General features: G+C 34.9%; 2 protein-coding genes across 2 annotated transcripts; both read left to right on the top strand.

Annotated features, from left to right (window-relative positions):
* The first annotated feature begins 8,053 nt into the window (after nt 1–8,053).
* LOC122423186 (olfactory receptor 6C3-like) lies at nt 8,054–8,830 on the top strand. The gene has a single exon (XM_043439927.1). The coding sequence runs from the start codon at nt 8,054–8,056 to the stop codon at nt 8,828–8,830; it is 777 nt and encodes a 258-aa protein (XP_043295862.1).
* Nucleotides 8,831–15,789: 6,959 nt separating this feature from the next.
* Nucleotides 15,790–16,728, top strand: LOC122423500 (olfactory receptor 6C1-like). The gene has a single exon (XM_043440623.1). The coding sequence runs from the start codon at nt 15,790–15,792 to the stop codon at nt 16,726–16,728; it is 939 nt and encodes a 312-aa protein (XP_043296558.1).
* Nucleotides 16,729–17,705: the final 977 nt, after the last annotated feature.

The raw sequence follows: 17,705 nt of genomic DNA, 5'->3' as shown, positions 1-17,705 counted from the left end.
ATCACTGTAGATGGTGACTGCAGCCATGAAATTAAAAGACACTTGCTCCTTGGAAGAAAAGTTGTGACCAACCTAGACAGCGTATTAAAAAGCAGAGACATTGCTTTGCCAACAAAGGTATGTCTAGTCAAGGCTAAGGTTTTTCCAGTGGTCATGTATGGAGGTAAGAGTTGGACTATAAAGAAAGCTAAACACCAAAGAATTAAAGCTTTTGAACTGTGGTGTTGGAGAAGACTCTTGAGAGTCCCTTGGATGGCAAGAAGATCCAACCAGTCCATCCTGAAGGAGATCAGTCCTGGGTGTTCATTGGAAGGACTGATGCTGAAGCTGAAACTTCAATACTTTGTACCTGATGCGAGGAGCTGACTCATTTGAAAAGACCCTAATGCTGGGAAAGATTGAAGGCAAGAGGAGAAGGGGATGACAGAGGATGAGATGGTTGGATGGCATCACCAACTCAATGGACATGGGTTTGGGTAAACTCCAGGAGTTGGTGATGGACAGGGAGGCCTGGCGTGCTGCAGTCCATGGGGTTGCAAAGAGTCAGACACAACTGAGCAATTGAACTGAACTGCATAATTTCTTCATTAATTCAAAACATAGACTTTTAACAATATGTAATTTTGTAAATATAATGATAGAAATATCACTATTTATTTCCAAATCCCATAGTAACTCAACAGACGTCAGTAAACACATACATATGTAGTAGAATATGGTGAAGAAATAGCCATTTTAGATATGTGGATTAAGTTCACTTTCTCCAATTCCGCAGAAAGTAAGCTCCATTTTCTGATCTGGCTGAAATATATACACAGCTCCTTCTGAAGTTCAGGACTAGTTTGAGACAGGGTATATATCTAAATTATTTAATCCCTAAAATATTTATTTGTTTATTTATACCTTAAATTATTTTATGACAAAATCACTTAAGTTTTGTGGAAACTAAAATCTTGATAACAAAACAAAATCTCCCCTTTTTATAGAAAATTAGGATTTCATGTGCTAGAATACTTTTCCACTTATTAAGGCCTTAATAGGTGCCTAAAGTATTTGGAAAGGTGGGTGTATGTGTGTAGGTGAAGTGATTACAGATACCAAGAAACCCTCATTTATATAAACCGCATTTTAGTAATAGAAAATACAAACCTAATTAGTGGTACAACTTTCTTAATAATCATTAAGAGAAATACACACTTGAGAGATATACCACAGGTTTTCTTTATGAAAAATAAAAAGGGAGAGGTGAGGATGGGAGTGATGGAAAATTGAAGGGGATTCAAATGTTAAAGGGAAGTTAATAGCAGGTTCTCCATTTCTTTCTATCCTCTGTCAAACACTATTTGTATATTATATAAGGTGAGTATCTGACAGACTTAAGGCCTCTACAACCTCTAAGCACATATTTCCCCATCAGTGAGTCAGGTGTAAGTTCAGGTAAGCCAGGTCTACATAACTTACTATAGAAATGAAAATGAATTTGTAAAGCATATAACATAATTAGCTATCAATAAATTACAATAATGATTATTAACATTATCCTGCATATCTAACCATTACAGATATATACAGATTATACTTTTGAGGTGATAAGAACTCTTAATATGAGATTCATCCACTTAATAGTTTAAAAACACAACACAGTGTTAACCATCACAAATTTTATGTCAATTGATTAGCAATACCCACATTTCCCTCTCCCTCTACCCCCTGGCAAGCACCATTCCACTATCTGAATCTATGAGTTTGAGAATTTGAGGTTTATCACCTGGGTGAATTCATGTGGTTTTTAACATTTTATGACTAGCTTATTATACTTAGCATAAGACCCTCACGCTTCATCCATTCTGTTCTATATATTGGGATATTGTTCCTTTTTTAGGGCTGAATAATAGTCCAATACTATTCCATTAAGTGCATTTACCGTATTTTCTGTGTCCATCCATCCTTCCCTAGACATGTAGGTTGTTTCCATGTCTTAACAATTGTGAATACTGCTGCAGGGAACATGAAAATGCTACCACTTAGATACCCTGATTTCAATTATTTTAAATACATATCTGGAAATGGTGTTGCAAGATAACATGGTTGTTCTGTTTTTAATTTTTGAAGAAAATCTGTGCCGTTTCTCATAGTGGCTGCACAATGAGCATTCCCACCGACAATGGATCTGGATTCTAAATTCTCCACACTGTCTTCAACACTTGTCTTTTATCACCTTGATAACAGCCATCCTGATAGGTGTGAGGTATTTAACATTGTCCTCCTGATCTTCCTTTCTCTGAACATTAGTGGCATTAAGCATCTAGCATATATCTGTTGGCCATTTATCTCCTTATACTTGTTTGTCTTCTTTGGAAAAATGTATACTTGAGCCTTAGTCCTTTTATTAATTAAGCTATTAGATTTTGGGGGTTTGTCCTGGTTTTGTTCTACTGAGTTGTAAGACTTTCGTACATATTTTAGACATTAACCCCTTATCGGGTACAGTGTTTGTAATATTCTTTTCTATTCTATAGGTTGTTTCTTTACTCTAAGTTGTCGACTCTTTCTTTGGTGGTGAAAGTGCTTCTTATTTTGATGTAATCCCACTGTTCTATCTACTTTTGTTGCCTATCCTCCTGGGGTCACATCCATTAAATCATTGCCCAGTCCAATATCATGCAGCTTTTCCCCTATGGTTTCTTCTAAAGAGTTTTAAAACTTTATGTCTTATGTTTAAGCTTTAATCTCTTTTGAGTTGATTTTGTGTGCAGTGAAAGGTAAGGGTAGAATTTCCTTCTTTTGCTTGTAAGTGCCCAATTTTCCCATAATGACTCTTTGAAAAGACTGTCTTTTCCCCTCCATGGGTTTTTGGCACCCTTTTCAAATATCATTTGACTGTATGTACCTGAGTGCCTACTGGGCTCCCCATGCTGTGTAATTGGTTAAGATGGCTATTATGCTAGTACTCTATCAATTTAATTATCATAGCTTTCAATATATTTTGAAATCTGGAATCCAGCTTTAGTTTTTATCCTTAAGATTTATTTGACTATTCATGGTCTTTTGTGATTCCTTATAAATTTTAGAATTTTTTTTTTCTGTTTCTGTAAAAAAATAATGCCATTGGTGTTTGACAGGATTGCACTGAATCTGTCGATTTTGTTGGGGAGGAGGACATATACATAAGTTTCCTAATCCATGAGCACTGAATGTTTTCCCATGTGTTTATGTCTTTAGTTTCATCAAAGTTTTGCATTTTTCAGTGTATATATCTTCTACCTCTTTAGTTAAGTTTATTCCCAAGTATCTTATTCCTTTTGGTACTATTGCAACTTTCATTTTTTACTTAATTTCTTTTTCAGATAGCTTATTAATAGTATAAAAATGCAACTTAAATTTTTAATGCTGATTCTATCTTCTGCAACTTTAAAACTTTTTAACAAAGTGTGTAGAGTTTTCTATTATAAATCATGTCACCTGCAATAGAGATGACTGGTTTATTGATTGATCAGTTTTGTCCAATTATCCTGACTAGTACTTTCTGTACTATATTAAATATTAGGGCCTCCTTGCTTGTTTCTAATTTTAGAAAAAAAAAAAAGCTTTCAGTTTTTAACTTTTGAGTATAGTGTTTCATCCTTTTGATGAGGGTGAAAAAAGAGAGTGAAAAAGCTGGCTTAAAACTCAACATTCCAAAAGCTAACAGCATGGCATCCAGCACCATCACTTCATGGCAAATCGATGGGGAAAAAAGTAGAAACAGTGACAGGTTTTATTTTCCCGGGCTCCAAAATTTTTTTGGCTGTGTATGGTGACTGCAGCCATGTAAATAAAAGACACTTGTTCTTTGGAAGAAAAGCTATGACAAACTCAGTGTATTAAGAAGTACAGACATCACTTTGCCAACTAAGGTCTGTATAGTCAAAGCTACGGTCTTTCCAGTAGTCATGTATGGATGTGAGAGTTGGATTATAAAGACTGAGCACCAAAAAATTGGTGACTTCGAACTGTGATGCTGGAGAAGACTCTTAAGAGTCCTTTGTACTACAGGGAGATCAAACCAGTTAATCCTAAAGAAAATCAACCCTCGATATTCACTGGAAATACTGACGCTGAAGCTGAAGCTCCAGTACTTTGGCCACCTGATGCTAAGAGACAACTCATTGGAAAGACCCTGTTGCTGGGAAAGCTTGAAGGCAAAAGGAGAAGGAGGCAGCAAAGGAATGAGATAGTCAGATAGCATCACCAGCTCAATGGACATAAATCTGAGTGAACTCTGGAAGATGGTGAAGGACAGGATCCTGGAATGCTACATTCCATGGGGTCACATATAGTTGGATACAACTTAGCAACTGAACAACAACAACAGATAATACTAGCTGTGGGCTTTTCATAATGCTCTTTGTTGTGTCGAGGTAACTTCTACTACTAGTTTGTTGAGAGATTTTATCTTGAAAGCTTTTTGAATTTTGCCAAATGCTTTTTCTACATATATTGAGATACTCATGTGATTTTTATCCTTTGTTCTGTTAAAGTAGTGTCTCACATTGATTGATTTTTGTATATTGAACAATTCTTCATTCCAGGCATAAATTGACATATCTAGTTCAGCATATGAACTAAAAGAATAAATGCTCTCTACAAGAAATATGTATTATTTATAGTATTCCTATAAAACTCCAGGTAGTGTGAGAGTAGTGGTGATTGTCTAAATATTTGTTTTCACACATTTTAAAAAATAATTATTTAAACTTCAGAACTAATTGGCAGATTAGACATTGCTTATTTTTACATATATGTAAATTGATGCTCAGAAAAGTTGTGTAATTGCATGAGGTTGTGAGCTATAATAGCCAACATAAGAGACTGATTTGAAAAAACACAACAAACAAAACCTTGTGTTTGCTTAATTTTATAGTGTTAACATTAATCAATAAAAACAGATAACTTCAAACTATCATCCCTGACTGTCAAGAAACAGGAAAAATGTATAAAATGTTAGCAATATTATGGCACAAAATTCTTATTGGAAAGCAGATTAAAAATAATAGAGCCATTTTGTACCACAAAAAATAATGGCTCCAGCCATTGATCAACAATGGATATTAAGGATGAAAAAAAATCAGTTCAACATCTTTCTGGAGTATCATTACAAAAGAAAAAAAAAAAAAACAGATCTAAACCTGGATTAAGCCTCTGTCATGAAGATGAGGGTTTAATCTAGTCACCTTGCTGCTTGTTAATTGGGCTCTTAGGGTAAAGGCATTCATCATATTGCTATCACCACAAAGCTGATATCAGAATACTGTTATATAATTGAAAATTGCTGAGAGAGTAATCTTAAATTCTCTCACCACAAAAAAAGTAAATAGGAACTATGTGAGTGATAGATATGTTTACTAACCCACTGTGATAATCATTTCACAGTATATGTGTACATAATTAACATAAAAATAAATAAAATCAACATGTACATTTTAAACTTACACAATGTTATGTGTCAATTGTGTCTCAATAGAGTTGAAAAAAAGATGAAGTGGACAAAGGTATCAGTCCTTGTGATATAGAGACACATCTGCCAAAATGCTCCTTTCCTGAGTTAAATAAAAATAGTACATGTCCTGTCACAGATACGAGTTATGCTATCATTTTCTTCTATTTTTCTTTGTACTCTTTCCTAATGCGTCTCTTCCAGTAAATAATTCTCATGCAGACTTCCCCCCAGCAGTCATCTAGTTCTGCATTAGTGACTCTATTATTATTTTATTATATAAATTCCTTATTGTATTCTTTATGTTAAATAAAGTTAATTCATTGAAATATATAAATGTATTTAATATAAAGTAGCTATTCTATGATATGTGTTATTATATATTAATAATTATATAGCAATGTATGGCATATTATTAGCTGATTACATATAATTTTCACTATCAAAGTATTGGGGAAAAATGAAAATAACAACAAAGGAAATAAGGAACAATAATTCACTGACTAGAACCTGAAAGAAAGAAAATATTTGTATTTTGTGATATTTCTCACTAGTATGTCAGACATGATAAAGACTTGCAAAGGCCAAGATGAAAAATAAGATGGACAAAATTGACACTGTAATTAATATTGGTATCGATAGTGAGGATATCGTAGGTTATTCAGTTAACCTATGTAACAGCAATTTTTAAAAACTGTGAGGACATTATGTGCATTATAATAGTTATCATATAACTTAGAAATGTGAAATAACCTTGTTTTGTGAAGTTCCAAAAATAATAAAGTCAAAGGATAAGCAAAAAATTTGTATATGTAGAAAATGTTCATGTATAAAGATTAAAAATAAAGTAGGTTGAGTATATTTTGTAAGGTTTTACGTCTATTTTATGACTCATGAAATAAATAATTGTGATTAATGAAAGTGATTGTTTTGTAGATGTCATCATTGAGGTCTTCTGTAGGATGAACATAACCATTCTCAAGGGACATTGCTATAGAGGAGAGTCAGGAGGTTACTGGAAACGCCAAGGGGGCCTTCCAGAAATCCCCCATGGTCCACAGCAGAACACAGATGTAGCCTGGACTTTGCTTTTTTCCTAGGAGATCAATACATGTCTTTCTTCATAGGTCAAAACAACTAGATTTGAGTATTTGGCTTTTAGTGCAACCAGAGGGACCCCAGAGCCTAGTCCTAGAGACACCAGAATCTATACTTGTAAAACTAAATGTTGCAATATCCCTTGCAATTCTTTCCGTAAATATTTCTCCCTTAAATTTCTAGATCAATGTTACTGAAGAGGATAGTATATTTCTACATCTTCTTAAGGTTTCTGAACATTTTTATCCTCATGAATCATCATAAAACAGAGAAAAAAATCCAATTTCATTAGTGTGACATTTGGTAGTGTCTAGCAGAGAAGCAATTATTTTGCATTCTATTTTTCATAGCAGAAGTATGAATATATAAAATAAGGAGAAGGGAGTTTTCATGATTTTTAGCAAACCAAATACACAGAAAGATGTATGCAGCAGAGCTGGGAATTAACTGGAGAGGTGTGAATGCATAGGTGAGGCTTTGCTATACATATCTGGAATATCCCTTTGTATCAGTCATCTCATGCAAATGAAAAATGTGGAGCAGAACTGCAAGAGAATAAAACATTTTTTCATAAAGCTTAAGAGCTAAGAGACGACATTCAAGCAGAAAATGCACTGGGCTACAATATGGGTAACAGAACTGCTAAGATCTGAGGCAAGGAATTACTTCTCAATTTGGGTTTCCGTGCAAAATGAAGAGTATATAAATACTGCATATCGTTTTAAGCTAAAACATAAAACTGTTTCCATATGTACATTCCTACAAAATCATAGTAGATGCCAAATATTAATGATTTCAATGGAATTATAAGACAAATCATTAAATAAGTGAATATGTTCACTATTAAATAAAATAATTAGGTTATTTATTCTATTTATTGTAAATACATATGTAAAATATATAGTGTTCTCATATTATCTTGATAATTACATTCATAAATACTAATAAAATAAAATTAGTAATTAAATTATTTCATCACTAAACATTTATTTTATTTGCTAAGTAAACATTAATTACTTACATCATCAAAGTATTGGGTTGTTACTTTAGGTTTTTAAGTTTCATTTTGATCTTCTGAAGGAAGTGAGATCATCCATTTCTGTTTTAGGTAGTAATATCTTCTAATAAATACATGACAGAAAAAAAAAACCGCATATATTTTATAGGTTTATTCCAACAAAATTACAATGATTTAATTGGACAAAGCAAAAAAGCATTGATTTATTTCACTTATCATCTCTCTATAATGCAACTTATTGTATGATTTCCTATCATCAGCTAGACTTAGAATCAGAGAATTAGTATGTGAAGCAGGATTCACAAATATGTTTTAAGTAATAATGCAAATAAGATAATCAAAATAAAATACCATTGACATGAATTTTAGAGAATGTTTTAGAACTGCATTAATGATGATGATATTGGTCACAATGAGTTATCTCTTTCATCTCTTCCCTTTAATGTGCTTTCCACCTAAGTATGTTTAAAAGAAGAAAAAAAACAGAAAAAAAAGAGAGAAAAGTGAACCACACCATGATCACAGAGTTTGTCCTCCTAGGCCTTTCTGATGATCCTGACCTTCAGATTGTGATTTTCCTCTTTTTATCTATCACATATGTATTAAGTGTCGCTGGAAGCCTGACTACCACCACCCTAACCTGGGTGGACTCCCATCTCCAGACGCCCATGTATTTCTTCCTCCGAAATATCTCTTTCTTAGAAATCTCCTTTACTGCTGTGTGCATCCCTAGATTTCTGGAGGCAATTATCACCAGGGACAAGACCATTTCTTACAATTGTGCAGCCCAACTATTTTTCTTTATTTTCATGGGGGTGACTGAATTTTACATCCTAACCGCCATGTCCTATGACCGCTATGTTGCCATCTGCAGGCCCCTGCATTACACAACCATCATGAGCAGGAAACTCTGCAGCCTGCTTGTGGTCTGTGCTTGGCTGGGTGGGTTTCTGACCATTTTCCTGCCCCTTATGCTTCTCCCCCAGCTGGATTACTGTGCTTCCAATGTCATTGATCACTTTGCATGTGACTGTTTCCCCCTTTTACAATTGTCTTTTTCAGATACATGGTTCCTAGAAATAATTGGTTTATACTTTGCTTTGGTTACCTTGCTGTTCACTTTGGCCTTAGTGATTTTGTCTTATATGTACATTATCAGGACTATCCTGAGAATCCCATCTGCCAGTCAGAGAAAAAAGGCCTTTTGTAAAAATGAAATGTATTTCTTTAAGACATAGCACAATGTGAAAAATAGTTTTAATTTTCTTAATCAGTCCCTGAAAAGATCCTATAATACCACCTTGTAGTTCAAATATAGAGTTTCAAAATGAGTGTATAATTGCCTGTGTATTTTCAAGATGAACATTGATATTTCCTATGGTTTAAAGAGTTTATATATTCTGTGTGATATTATGTGTGAAATGAAAATATCTCCTGTCATATCAACAAACAAGAAATGTCACAGCCATCAGCAACGTCTGGTCTCCAAAAATGAATGAGGGCTCCCAAAACTGAGATCCAGCGGAGTCTCATTCCCTCATGGTGACTGCTGAGTCTCTGGGGGTGATGCAAGAAGTAGCCACTTGCAACTCTTTAAGATGAACAAGGGAACAGGATTTGGCTCCAGATAGCTGAGGTGTCTATGAAATGAATTAATTCAGTGAACCTAGAGGCTTGCATCTTCCCATATCTAGAATGTTAAATTCCTTAATTTGATACCTGATCTTTGGCGTTCAGATTGCCTGCTCTCTTTGTTGCAAACTTGTATATAGTCTGACTCCCTCTCCTGTCTTCTTGAAGCAGTTTTCTCAAAGCTACTGAGATGCTGTTTCCTGGGCTCAGAGTCCTAAACATTCCCATCAAATAAAATAGCTCTCTTCTTTCAGGTTGTGACTGTATTTTTTAGTCAACATACACTAAATTCAGTCCAAAGAGATATGCACTCTTGCATCAGACTTTTAATGTCAAGATATTCATTTTGTGAAATTCAATACACATTTTGAAGGTAAATGTTGATCATGATATCATGCATTTTATATATAATTCAAATATTCTCTATTATTTTGGGGAAAAAATTCAAATAATTCAGAATAAATTCAATAAAACTAAAACACTGCCACTTTCCTGAATTTAGTGATCATATTTATGACAGTTATTTTGATGTCTTTGTCAAGTGTTCAAAAACCTCCATTTGTTTAGGGTAGAATTTTTGAGGTTTATTTTATTTGATTGGGTTATTTTCTGTTTCTTCTTGTCACTTGTAACTTGGTGTTTTTACCTACATCAAGTGGCGGTCCAGTATTTTGGAGTTGGATTTGTTCAGGACTTCATCATCATCAAGTCCACCAAGAGATTTTGGGGGCATCTCACATATTTTATGAGGATGATTTTGGGATGCTTCAGAGGGCCCCTGAGACATCCCAAAGAGCTATTAGACTACCTGGGTTCATTAGACATGTTAAGTTACATGGAAAGTATTGTTGAAGGGATGATAAATCTTCTCAGGTCATACTATATGGTTGGTTTACTAATATAGATATCCTAAAATTATGTGAAATTCATATAGATCTGATATGCCCTGATAAAAATGTGGTCAATTAAAATTCTAGTTATCATATTAGTGTTAACGGAAGGGAGGAATGTGGTGACCCAAGGACTAAAAAACAGATAAAATCAAGGAGGATTAATGCAGGAATGGAAAAACCAGACACATATGGTCCTTCCCTCCCCCGTGTTGTAACTATTAACGGATTTCAGATCCTCCTGAGCAGTGTAACCTGTTTGTCCTCCAATCCCACACAGGGAAGGTATTTGCCTTACTCTTCCCTACCCAGTATACCCGCCTCATCCAATCAGCGAATGACCCACAAGTCTTTTTAAATTTATTTATTTATTCTTTTATTGAAGGGTAATTGCTTTACAGAATTTTGCTGTTTTCTGTCAAAGCTCAACATGAATCAGCCATAGGTATACATATATCCCTCCCATCTCCCTCCCCGCCCCACCCCTGTGACACAGAACCCCTGTTTGAGTTTCCTGAGCCATCCAGAAAATTCCCGTTGACGGTCTATTTTACATATGGTAATGTAAGTTTCCATGTTACTCTTTCCATAGATCTCACCCTCTCCTCCCCTCTCCCCATGTCCGTAAGTCTATTGCTTCTCAGCCTTTGGGCTAAGATTAAGTGTAGTGTTTGTTCTTATCAGCATCTCCCACTCTAATAACCTTTATTTCCCTCTCATTCTGCCTCATGTCTAGAAATTCTTTTCCAACCTGTGCACGAACCACACAGTATCTTCTATATTTTTGTTTGGAGAGTCCTTGGTAGGCTGATTAAAGTTTGGGTCATATCTAATTTTGTCCTATAGTGTCCTTAGTGCTCCTCTAGTATCTAAAGATAGAAGAATTTCAATAAATGTTTGTTCAATGAATAACAGTGATTGAGTTAATAGATGAGTTTATTTGATTCTGTGTCCTTTCTAAAATTAGATTAAAAGGAATCTGAGTTGCAAATTCTTGTAAAAATTCCTAGATTTTACACTTTCAATAATTACTGGAACACAGATCATCAGTCAGATGAAAACAGGACCTCTGGTAGATCCTTCTCAACAATTATTATCATTATTATGGAAAAATAACTTGAAAAGTTTTTTGGAAGAGTTTGAACAGTTTAAAGTGTATTTAATCCAAAATTTCTCATAACTTTCAGAGGATTCACTGAGTATGATATTTTATCTCATTCTTGATTTTATTGTGCTCTATTTGATTTTTTAATTTTTTTATATCTAATAGCCTAGAGAGCCACTTTATAGAGACATTTTATTACATAAGAAAGGAAAATGTAATGTTTACACATATGATTCATTCATCACAGTATTTTAGTCAGCAAGGGGAAAAAGGTCTGTTCTTCAGAGAAATAGTGATTTAGGATATTCAAGAAATCTCTTCCAAAATCTTGTACATTTAGATATCTTCACATAGATAGTAAGCAAAATAATCCATGTGCTTCTGGCCAAGTTCTCATGCTTTTCTATCTGTTTGGATATTATCTGCCAAGTTTTCTGTTTCAGTAGTGGTATAAATGTTGATAACATGTTTATAATCCTTAGTGTATTTTCTTTCCTTTTGGCCCTGTTGTCATATTTGATTCACTGGAGTATTTCCCATGAGCCTTGGCCATATGGTGGATAAAGCAACATTTGCCTCATGCAGGTTAAAATTCATATAGAAATCACAACCAGAAAGGACCACAGTAACTCCATATCTTGCTTCCCTTCCCTGTTTTTGCTCCCATGGCTTCCATGTAAAATGTATCAAAGAAATTTATCTATAGAAATAAGGTAATTCCAAATGTGTTGAGATAGAGCATTTTTAGAAATGCTCGATATCTTATCCTAAAATTGATATAGTTACCAATTTTTAAAAATAGCTTCAGTCACCTGAAGTGATGCATTTGTACAAATAGAGGTAAGACTGTAAAGTAAAAGCCAATGACAGCTTTTTCTTAGCATTGATTTATATGTTCTTAGCTTAACTTTTCATTACATTGAGATGAATAATTTGGAGTTGCCTTTCCTTTCTGTAAATACCAAGGGTTATGAAGAATGAGCACATTAATATTTTCTGTTTGTCTTATTAATTATTTATTAATTGTTAGAAAATTACTCTTTGAGTTTGGCCCTCCTCATTGAATATATGTTTAATAAATAACACATGCTTCAGTTCAAGCAGAAAGAATTTAGAATACCAACTTGACCATTTACTAGCTGTATGATTTTGTTTAATATTTAGCCTCTCGTTAGCTTATTCAAACACTACACAAAACTATTGTAATGAGTCTGTTAGATAACTACATAAATCTTAGCATTGTCTTTCAAACGAGTTTCCTCAAAAAATGGCTATCATTTTTTATATTGGAGTCATCTTCCTCAAAGGTAATAATTGACTTTATTTTTAGGAATAATAAAAAAAATAATATTTACTCTGTGGGAATACATGTTTTAAAGTTTTATATAATTCAACTTTTCTTTTAATTAAATTAGCCCTCATAATAATTCCATGAAATATTATAGTCATGTTCATAGTGGAAAAGAAACCTGTAACTCAGAAAGTTGTATCTTTAATAATTTATCTTGGAATGCAAATCCCTAATAGTCTCACACATTTTTAACTAAAATTAAGTCCTGATGCCATACTTTTATAAGAATTTATTTCCTTTTTAAGTTAAAAATTATCTTCAGACACAGATACTAGTTAAAACTGAGACAATTAGGAGAGAAGCAACATTTCTAGGAAAATATACAGATTTTGAGAGTGATTAGGTCTTTACAGTTTTTCCTTCATTATTCCTATTCATACTTATTGGTGCTTTGATTTGATTTCCCTTTTCCATTAAGAAAAAAACGAGGACTTAAAAAAAAAACACTAGAGAACTAAGAGAAACAGGATTCTGAACTAATTTTAGGACTAGTCAAAGGCAGTCTTAAAGTAATAATCTGAAAATAATCTAAATTGACTCTTATGAGTCAATTTTTTTTTTCCCCTACAGTCATGATGATGTTCTTACATGGTATTAGATGTCAGTGAACACAATCAGGAGTGGAACAAATCATTCTAGAAAAAGATTAGGATTGTTATAAAACCAAGCTATTACCCAAGATATCAAATTTAATAAATATTCTATTCTCTTCTGTGACAAATTATTCTAGCTTATAAACCTAACACCAAGGAAAAGATCCTCAAGTGGAAGGAAAAGATAAGGAAGTGGAATACTATATAGTATGCAAAGGGTGCAAGCTGCCTTGAGGATATATGTGTTCATCAAATTACTTACGATTTCCTTAGGAGTCTTAAAGTCAAGAAGAGAAAATTCAGTACACATAGAGAATGTGAGAAGCTAATTTGTTTTCAATTATATTGTGGAATTTAGAGAGCTCCCCACTCATGTCTCACAATTTATGTAAAATAAAGAATGCAATCTTTAATAGACATTTAAATATTGTCACCTTTTTTAAATTGATGAATTTGGGGAATGCTACTGATCTTTTCTTAAAGAAGCCATGCTTACAATTTACTATGGAATAGCATATGTGTCCTGAAAATCACTTCCAGTTATCTTATTTAACACAATGGCCAACATTTGTTTATCATATAGATTAACTTTCACTTTCAATGAGCCACACGCCTGTTTCGACAACGAGATATCCAAGACACTGCTTCTAAGTCACTTCAGTCATGTCTGACTCTTTGAGACCCTATGGACTGTAGCCTGCCAGGCTCATTTGTACATGGGCATTCTCCAGGCAGGAATACTGGAGTGGATTGCCATGCCCTCCTCCAGGGGATCTTTCCCACCCAGGGATGGAGCCCACAGCTCTGATGGCTCCTGAATTGGCAGGCGTGTTCTTTACCACCAGCACCACCTGGGAAGCTCTTATCCAAGACACCAGAATTCATTAAAAAGAAAGGGACAGAAAGGAATATGTAACTTGTTATCCTAAGATCCACGGGACTAAGCGGGGAAAAATGTGAATGAGTTGTAAGGAAAAAAAGTCTGAAATGATGTCTTAAACATTTGGATATATTCTTCATTACTTTACCAAAAACATCCCAGGAATGGTTAACACCTCACATTCCAGAAATGGTTTACAGATCAGAGTAATACATACTAATAACATTTAGATGGGAGAAATTTTGAAGAAAAAATGTTCTCTAGAAGGTAATGTTTGTTTTTAGATATTCATACACTTTGGTTGAGAGCTTAGCTGAGGAGCCAATGGAGCGAAGCTACCATCTGTGGGATTATGACTGAACACCTCTAAGTCAGAATCCTGCCCCTACAGAATGATACAGCAGCATCGCAGGAGCCTTGTTCGGCCTTGGATAGCTGGTCCCCCAGCACCCCTGCTGGCAGGCCTTCACCGGGTCCCTAAGGGAGCTCCACCCTTTGCTTGGGACCAGGGTCAGGAGCAGAGAGCCCTTCTTCCTGGGACACTGGGTGCAGCCAGAAAGGTAGCCACCCCCTCCCCCATCACAGCACCCCAATTTGTGCCTGGTGCTAAACCATTCGCAGATGACCTAATTCTTGTTTGGGATTTCCTATGTAGCAGAGCAGCGTTGCTGCTATCAACTGAAAGCTTCAATAGTTTGGCCAGTTGAGGCCAACAGCTAACACATTGGAAAAGACTGTGATGCTGGGAAAGATTGAGGGCAGAAGGAGAAGAGGACTTCAGGGGCATGGCATCACCATAGCATGATGGCATGGATGGCATCGCCAATGCAATGGACCTGAATCTGAGCAAAGTCTGGGAGATGGTGAGGGACAGGGAAGCCTGGCGTGCTGCAGTCCATGGGGTCACAACAAGCCGAACACGACTTGGAGACTGAATAACACATTTTGGTTTCCTTAACTCATAACACAGATCCAATCCACTAAAGGTCCACTCTGCCTCCTCTCTTGACTACCTAATATCTGAGAAGACTGCTGAAGCAAATCCACTGTCTGGATTCCTTTATTCTATTATCTGGGGCTTCAGAAGAGGAATATGAGGTTGGGAGGTTAATGCGAGTCTGAGTGAAAACTTAGAAATCTGTCATGTTGTTGAAGATTTCATTCCAATCACTTTTATTTTGGAGACATATCCACTGGGTGACTTTTTCCTGAGACATTCAGGTTTTCTATATTACAGTAGAGAATAACAATACAAGGAACCAGGTGACATGAATTAGGATAGGATGATTTTATGGGGCTTGAAAAAAGATGAAGTCTTTCCCAACAGGAGGGAATCCTCTAAGAGTGGGGGGTGGGGCACTTTTAAAAGTCAACAGGTAGCATCTATTTTACTGTATTTCCTAGGTTTTAGAAAGATCTAGGGTATAATCCCTGCTTTTTCAATTCAGGGTATGTGATTTGGATAAGATTTTAAAAATTATTTCTACTCTGATTCCAACCTGTAAAATAGGGATTTTAGAAAGAAATATTCTATGTGAAACACACATACTGGCATACGGTAAAAACCTACTTCAAAGTAAGTTATCTATTTTTATTAACTTGTTTTTAAAGATCTCCTGAATTATGTTAGCATGGCATAGTAAATTTACTTTCAGAGACAAATCCCAGTGTTATACATTCATAATCCCCTTTTCTGTGTCTTCCCTTTGTGTTTTCTCCTGAGTGTTACTTAAAAGAAGAAGAAAAATGAGAAACTACACAGAAATAACAGAATTTATCCTCCTGGGACTGTCAGATGACCCACAACTGCAGGTTGTGATCTTTGTCTTTCTGCTCATCACCTACATGCTCAGCATCACTGGGAATCTGACCATTATCATCCTGACACTGCTGGATGCCCACCTCCAGACCCCCATGTATTTCTTCCTCAGGAGTTTCTCCATATTGGAAGTTTCATTCACAACTGTCACTATTCCCAAGTTCTTGGCCACCATTATTACGGGAGATAAAACCATCTCTTTTAATGATTGTATGGCTCAGTTATTTTTTTTCATTTTCTTGGGAATCACTGAGTTTTACCTTCTGGCTGCCATGTCCTATGACCGCTACATTGCCATCTGCAAACCGCTGCATTACATGACCATCATGAATCACAGAGTCTGCACACTCCTTGTCTTGGCCTCTTGGCTGACTTCATTCTTAATTATATTCCCATTACTCATGTTCTTCATACAGCTTGATTACTGTAAGTCTAATGTTATCAACCATTTTACTTGTGATTATTTCCCTTTATTATACCTTTCTTGTTCAGACACCAAATTCCTAGAGATACTGGGGTTTTCCTGTGCTGTGTTTATTCTATTGTTCACTTTAGCATTAATAATTCTGTCCTACACATGTATCATCAGAACAATTTTGAGGATCCCTTCTACCACCCAGAGGACAAAGGCCTTTTCCACATGTTCTTCCCACATGATTGTCATCTCCATCTCTTATGGCAGCTGCATTTTCATGTATGTGAATCCATCAGCAAAAGATAGGGTCTCTTTGAGCAAGGGAGTAGCTGTGCTAAATACCTCAGTAGCACCCATGCTGAACCCCTTTATCTACACTCTTAGGAATCAGCAGGTCAAGAGAGCCTTCATGGACATGGCAAGGAAGACCACGTTTTTCTCAAGGAAATGAAAATATAAAAGTTCTGTTTCATGAATTAGAGGCATATGAATGAAGAGCAATTAAATTAAAATCCAGGTTTATCAAAATTTGTTAATATCCACACAGCCTCCCTAGATTCATTTTCATCATTTATACTTTTATTGTCAGCAGTTTATCAAGGGTATTTGCATATGTGTATTTTATTTTTGCCATTTAAATTTGAAATCTTCATATATGTACACACACACACACACACACACACACACACATATATATATATATCCATTTTTTCCATTCAGATTGTAAACCTTTTCTCATGCACTTTTCTTCTGGTGAAATTTCAAAATGCAAGAGAGAATTGCATTTTGTGATTTCACCAGAATTACTCTTTTCAGTAATTGAGTAAATATTGTATCAAGTTTAACCTTATTTTTTATTACCACACAAGGACAATAAACATAATCTGACAGTCTCATTAGAATATTGCATATACTCTCCTTTTCATATTGTGGCCAATTTAGTAACTACATGAAAAACAGTACAACTTAAAAGAATAATGTAATTACATTTTCTTGAGGAATCAAAAAACTTTTCTCATTACTGAATTTTACATTTTCTGTACTGTATAATTTATCAACTCAAAGACTATCATAATGAAGAAAACTATGAAAGCTTTTAGGGAAAACTATGAAATAGCCTCCACTTCTTGGGGAACTCCAAAATTAACATATGTATCATAACAATTCTTTTAAAATGCTTGAAGAAATTATCAATTAAAAAAATGCACAAAGTGAGAGTTGCAAGTTAAATTTTATTTGGGGCAATATGAGGATTGCAAACTGGGAGATAGATCTCAGATATCTGTGAGAAACAGATCTAAAGAGGTATAGGGGAAGGACAGTATATATATATATATATAATTTGGTAAAAGGGGAGTATGTGTATTCAAGCACATTTTTTTTTTTGTAGAAAGTTTCTGCTCATCTCCTGAAACTTCTGCTAGTTAT

Source organism: Cervus canadensis, chromosome 21 (genome assembly GCF_019320065.1).
Source record: "Cervus canadensis isolate Bull #8, Minnesota chromosome 21, ASM1932006v1, whole genome shotgun sequence".
NCBI lineage: Eukaryota > Metazoa > Chordata > Mammalia > Artiodactyla > Cervidae > Cervus > Cervus canadensis.
Note: the sequence above shows the minus strand (reverse complement) of the source record. Positions and strands in the feature narration are given on the sequence as shown.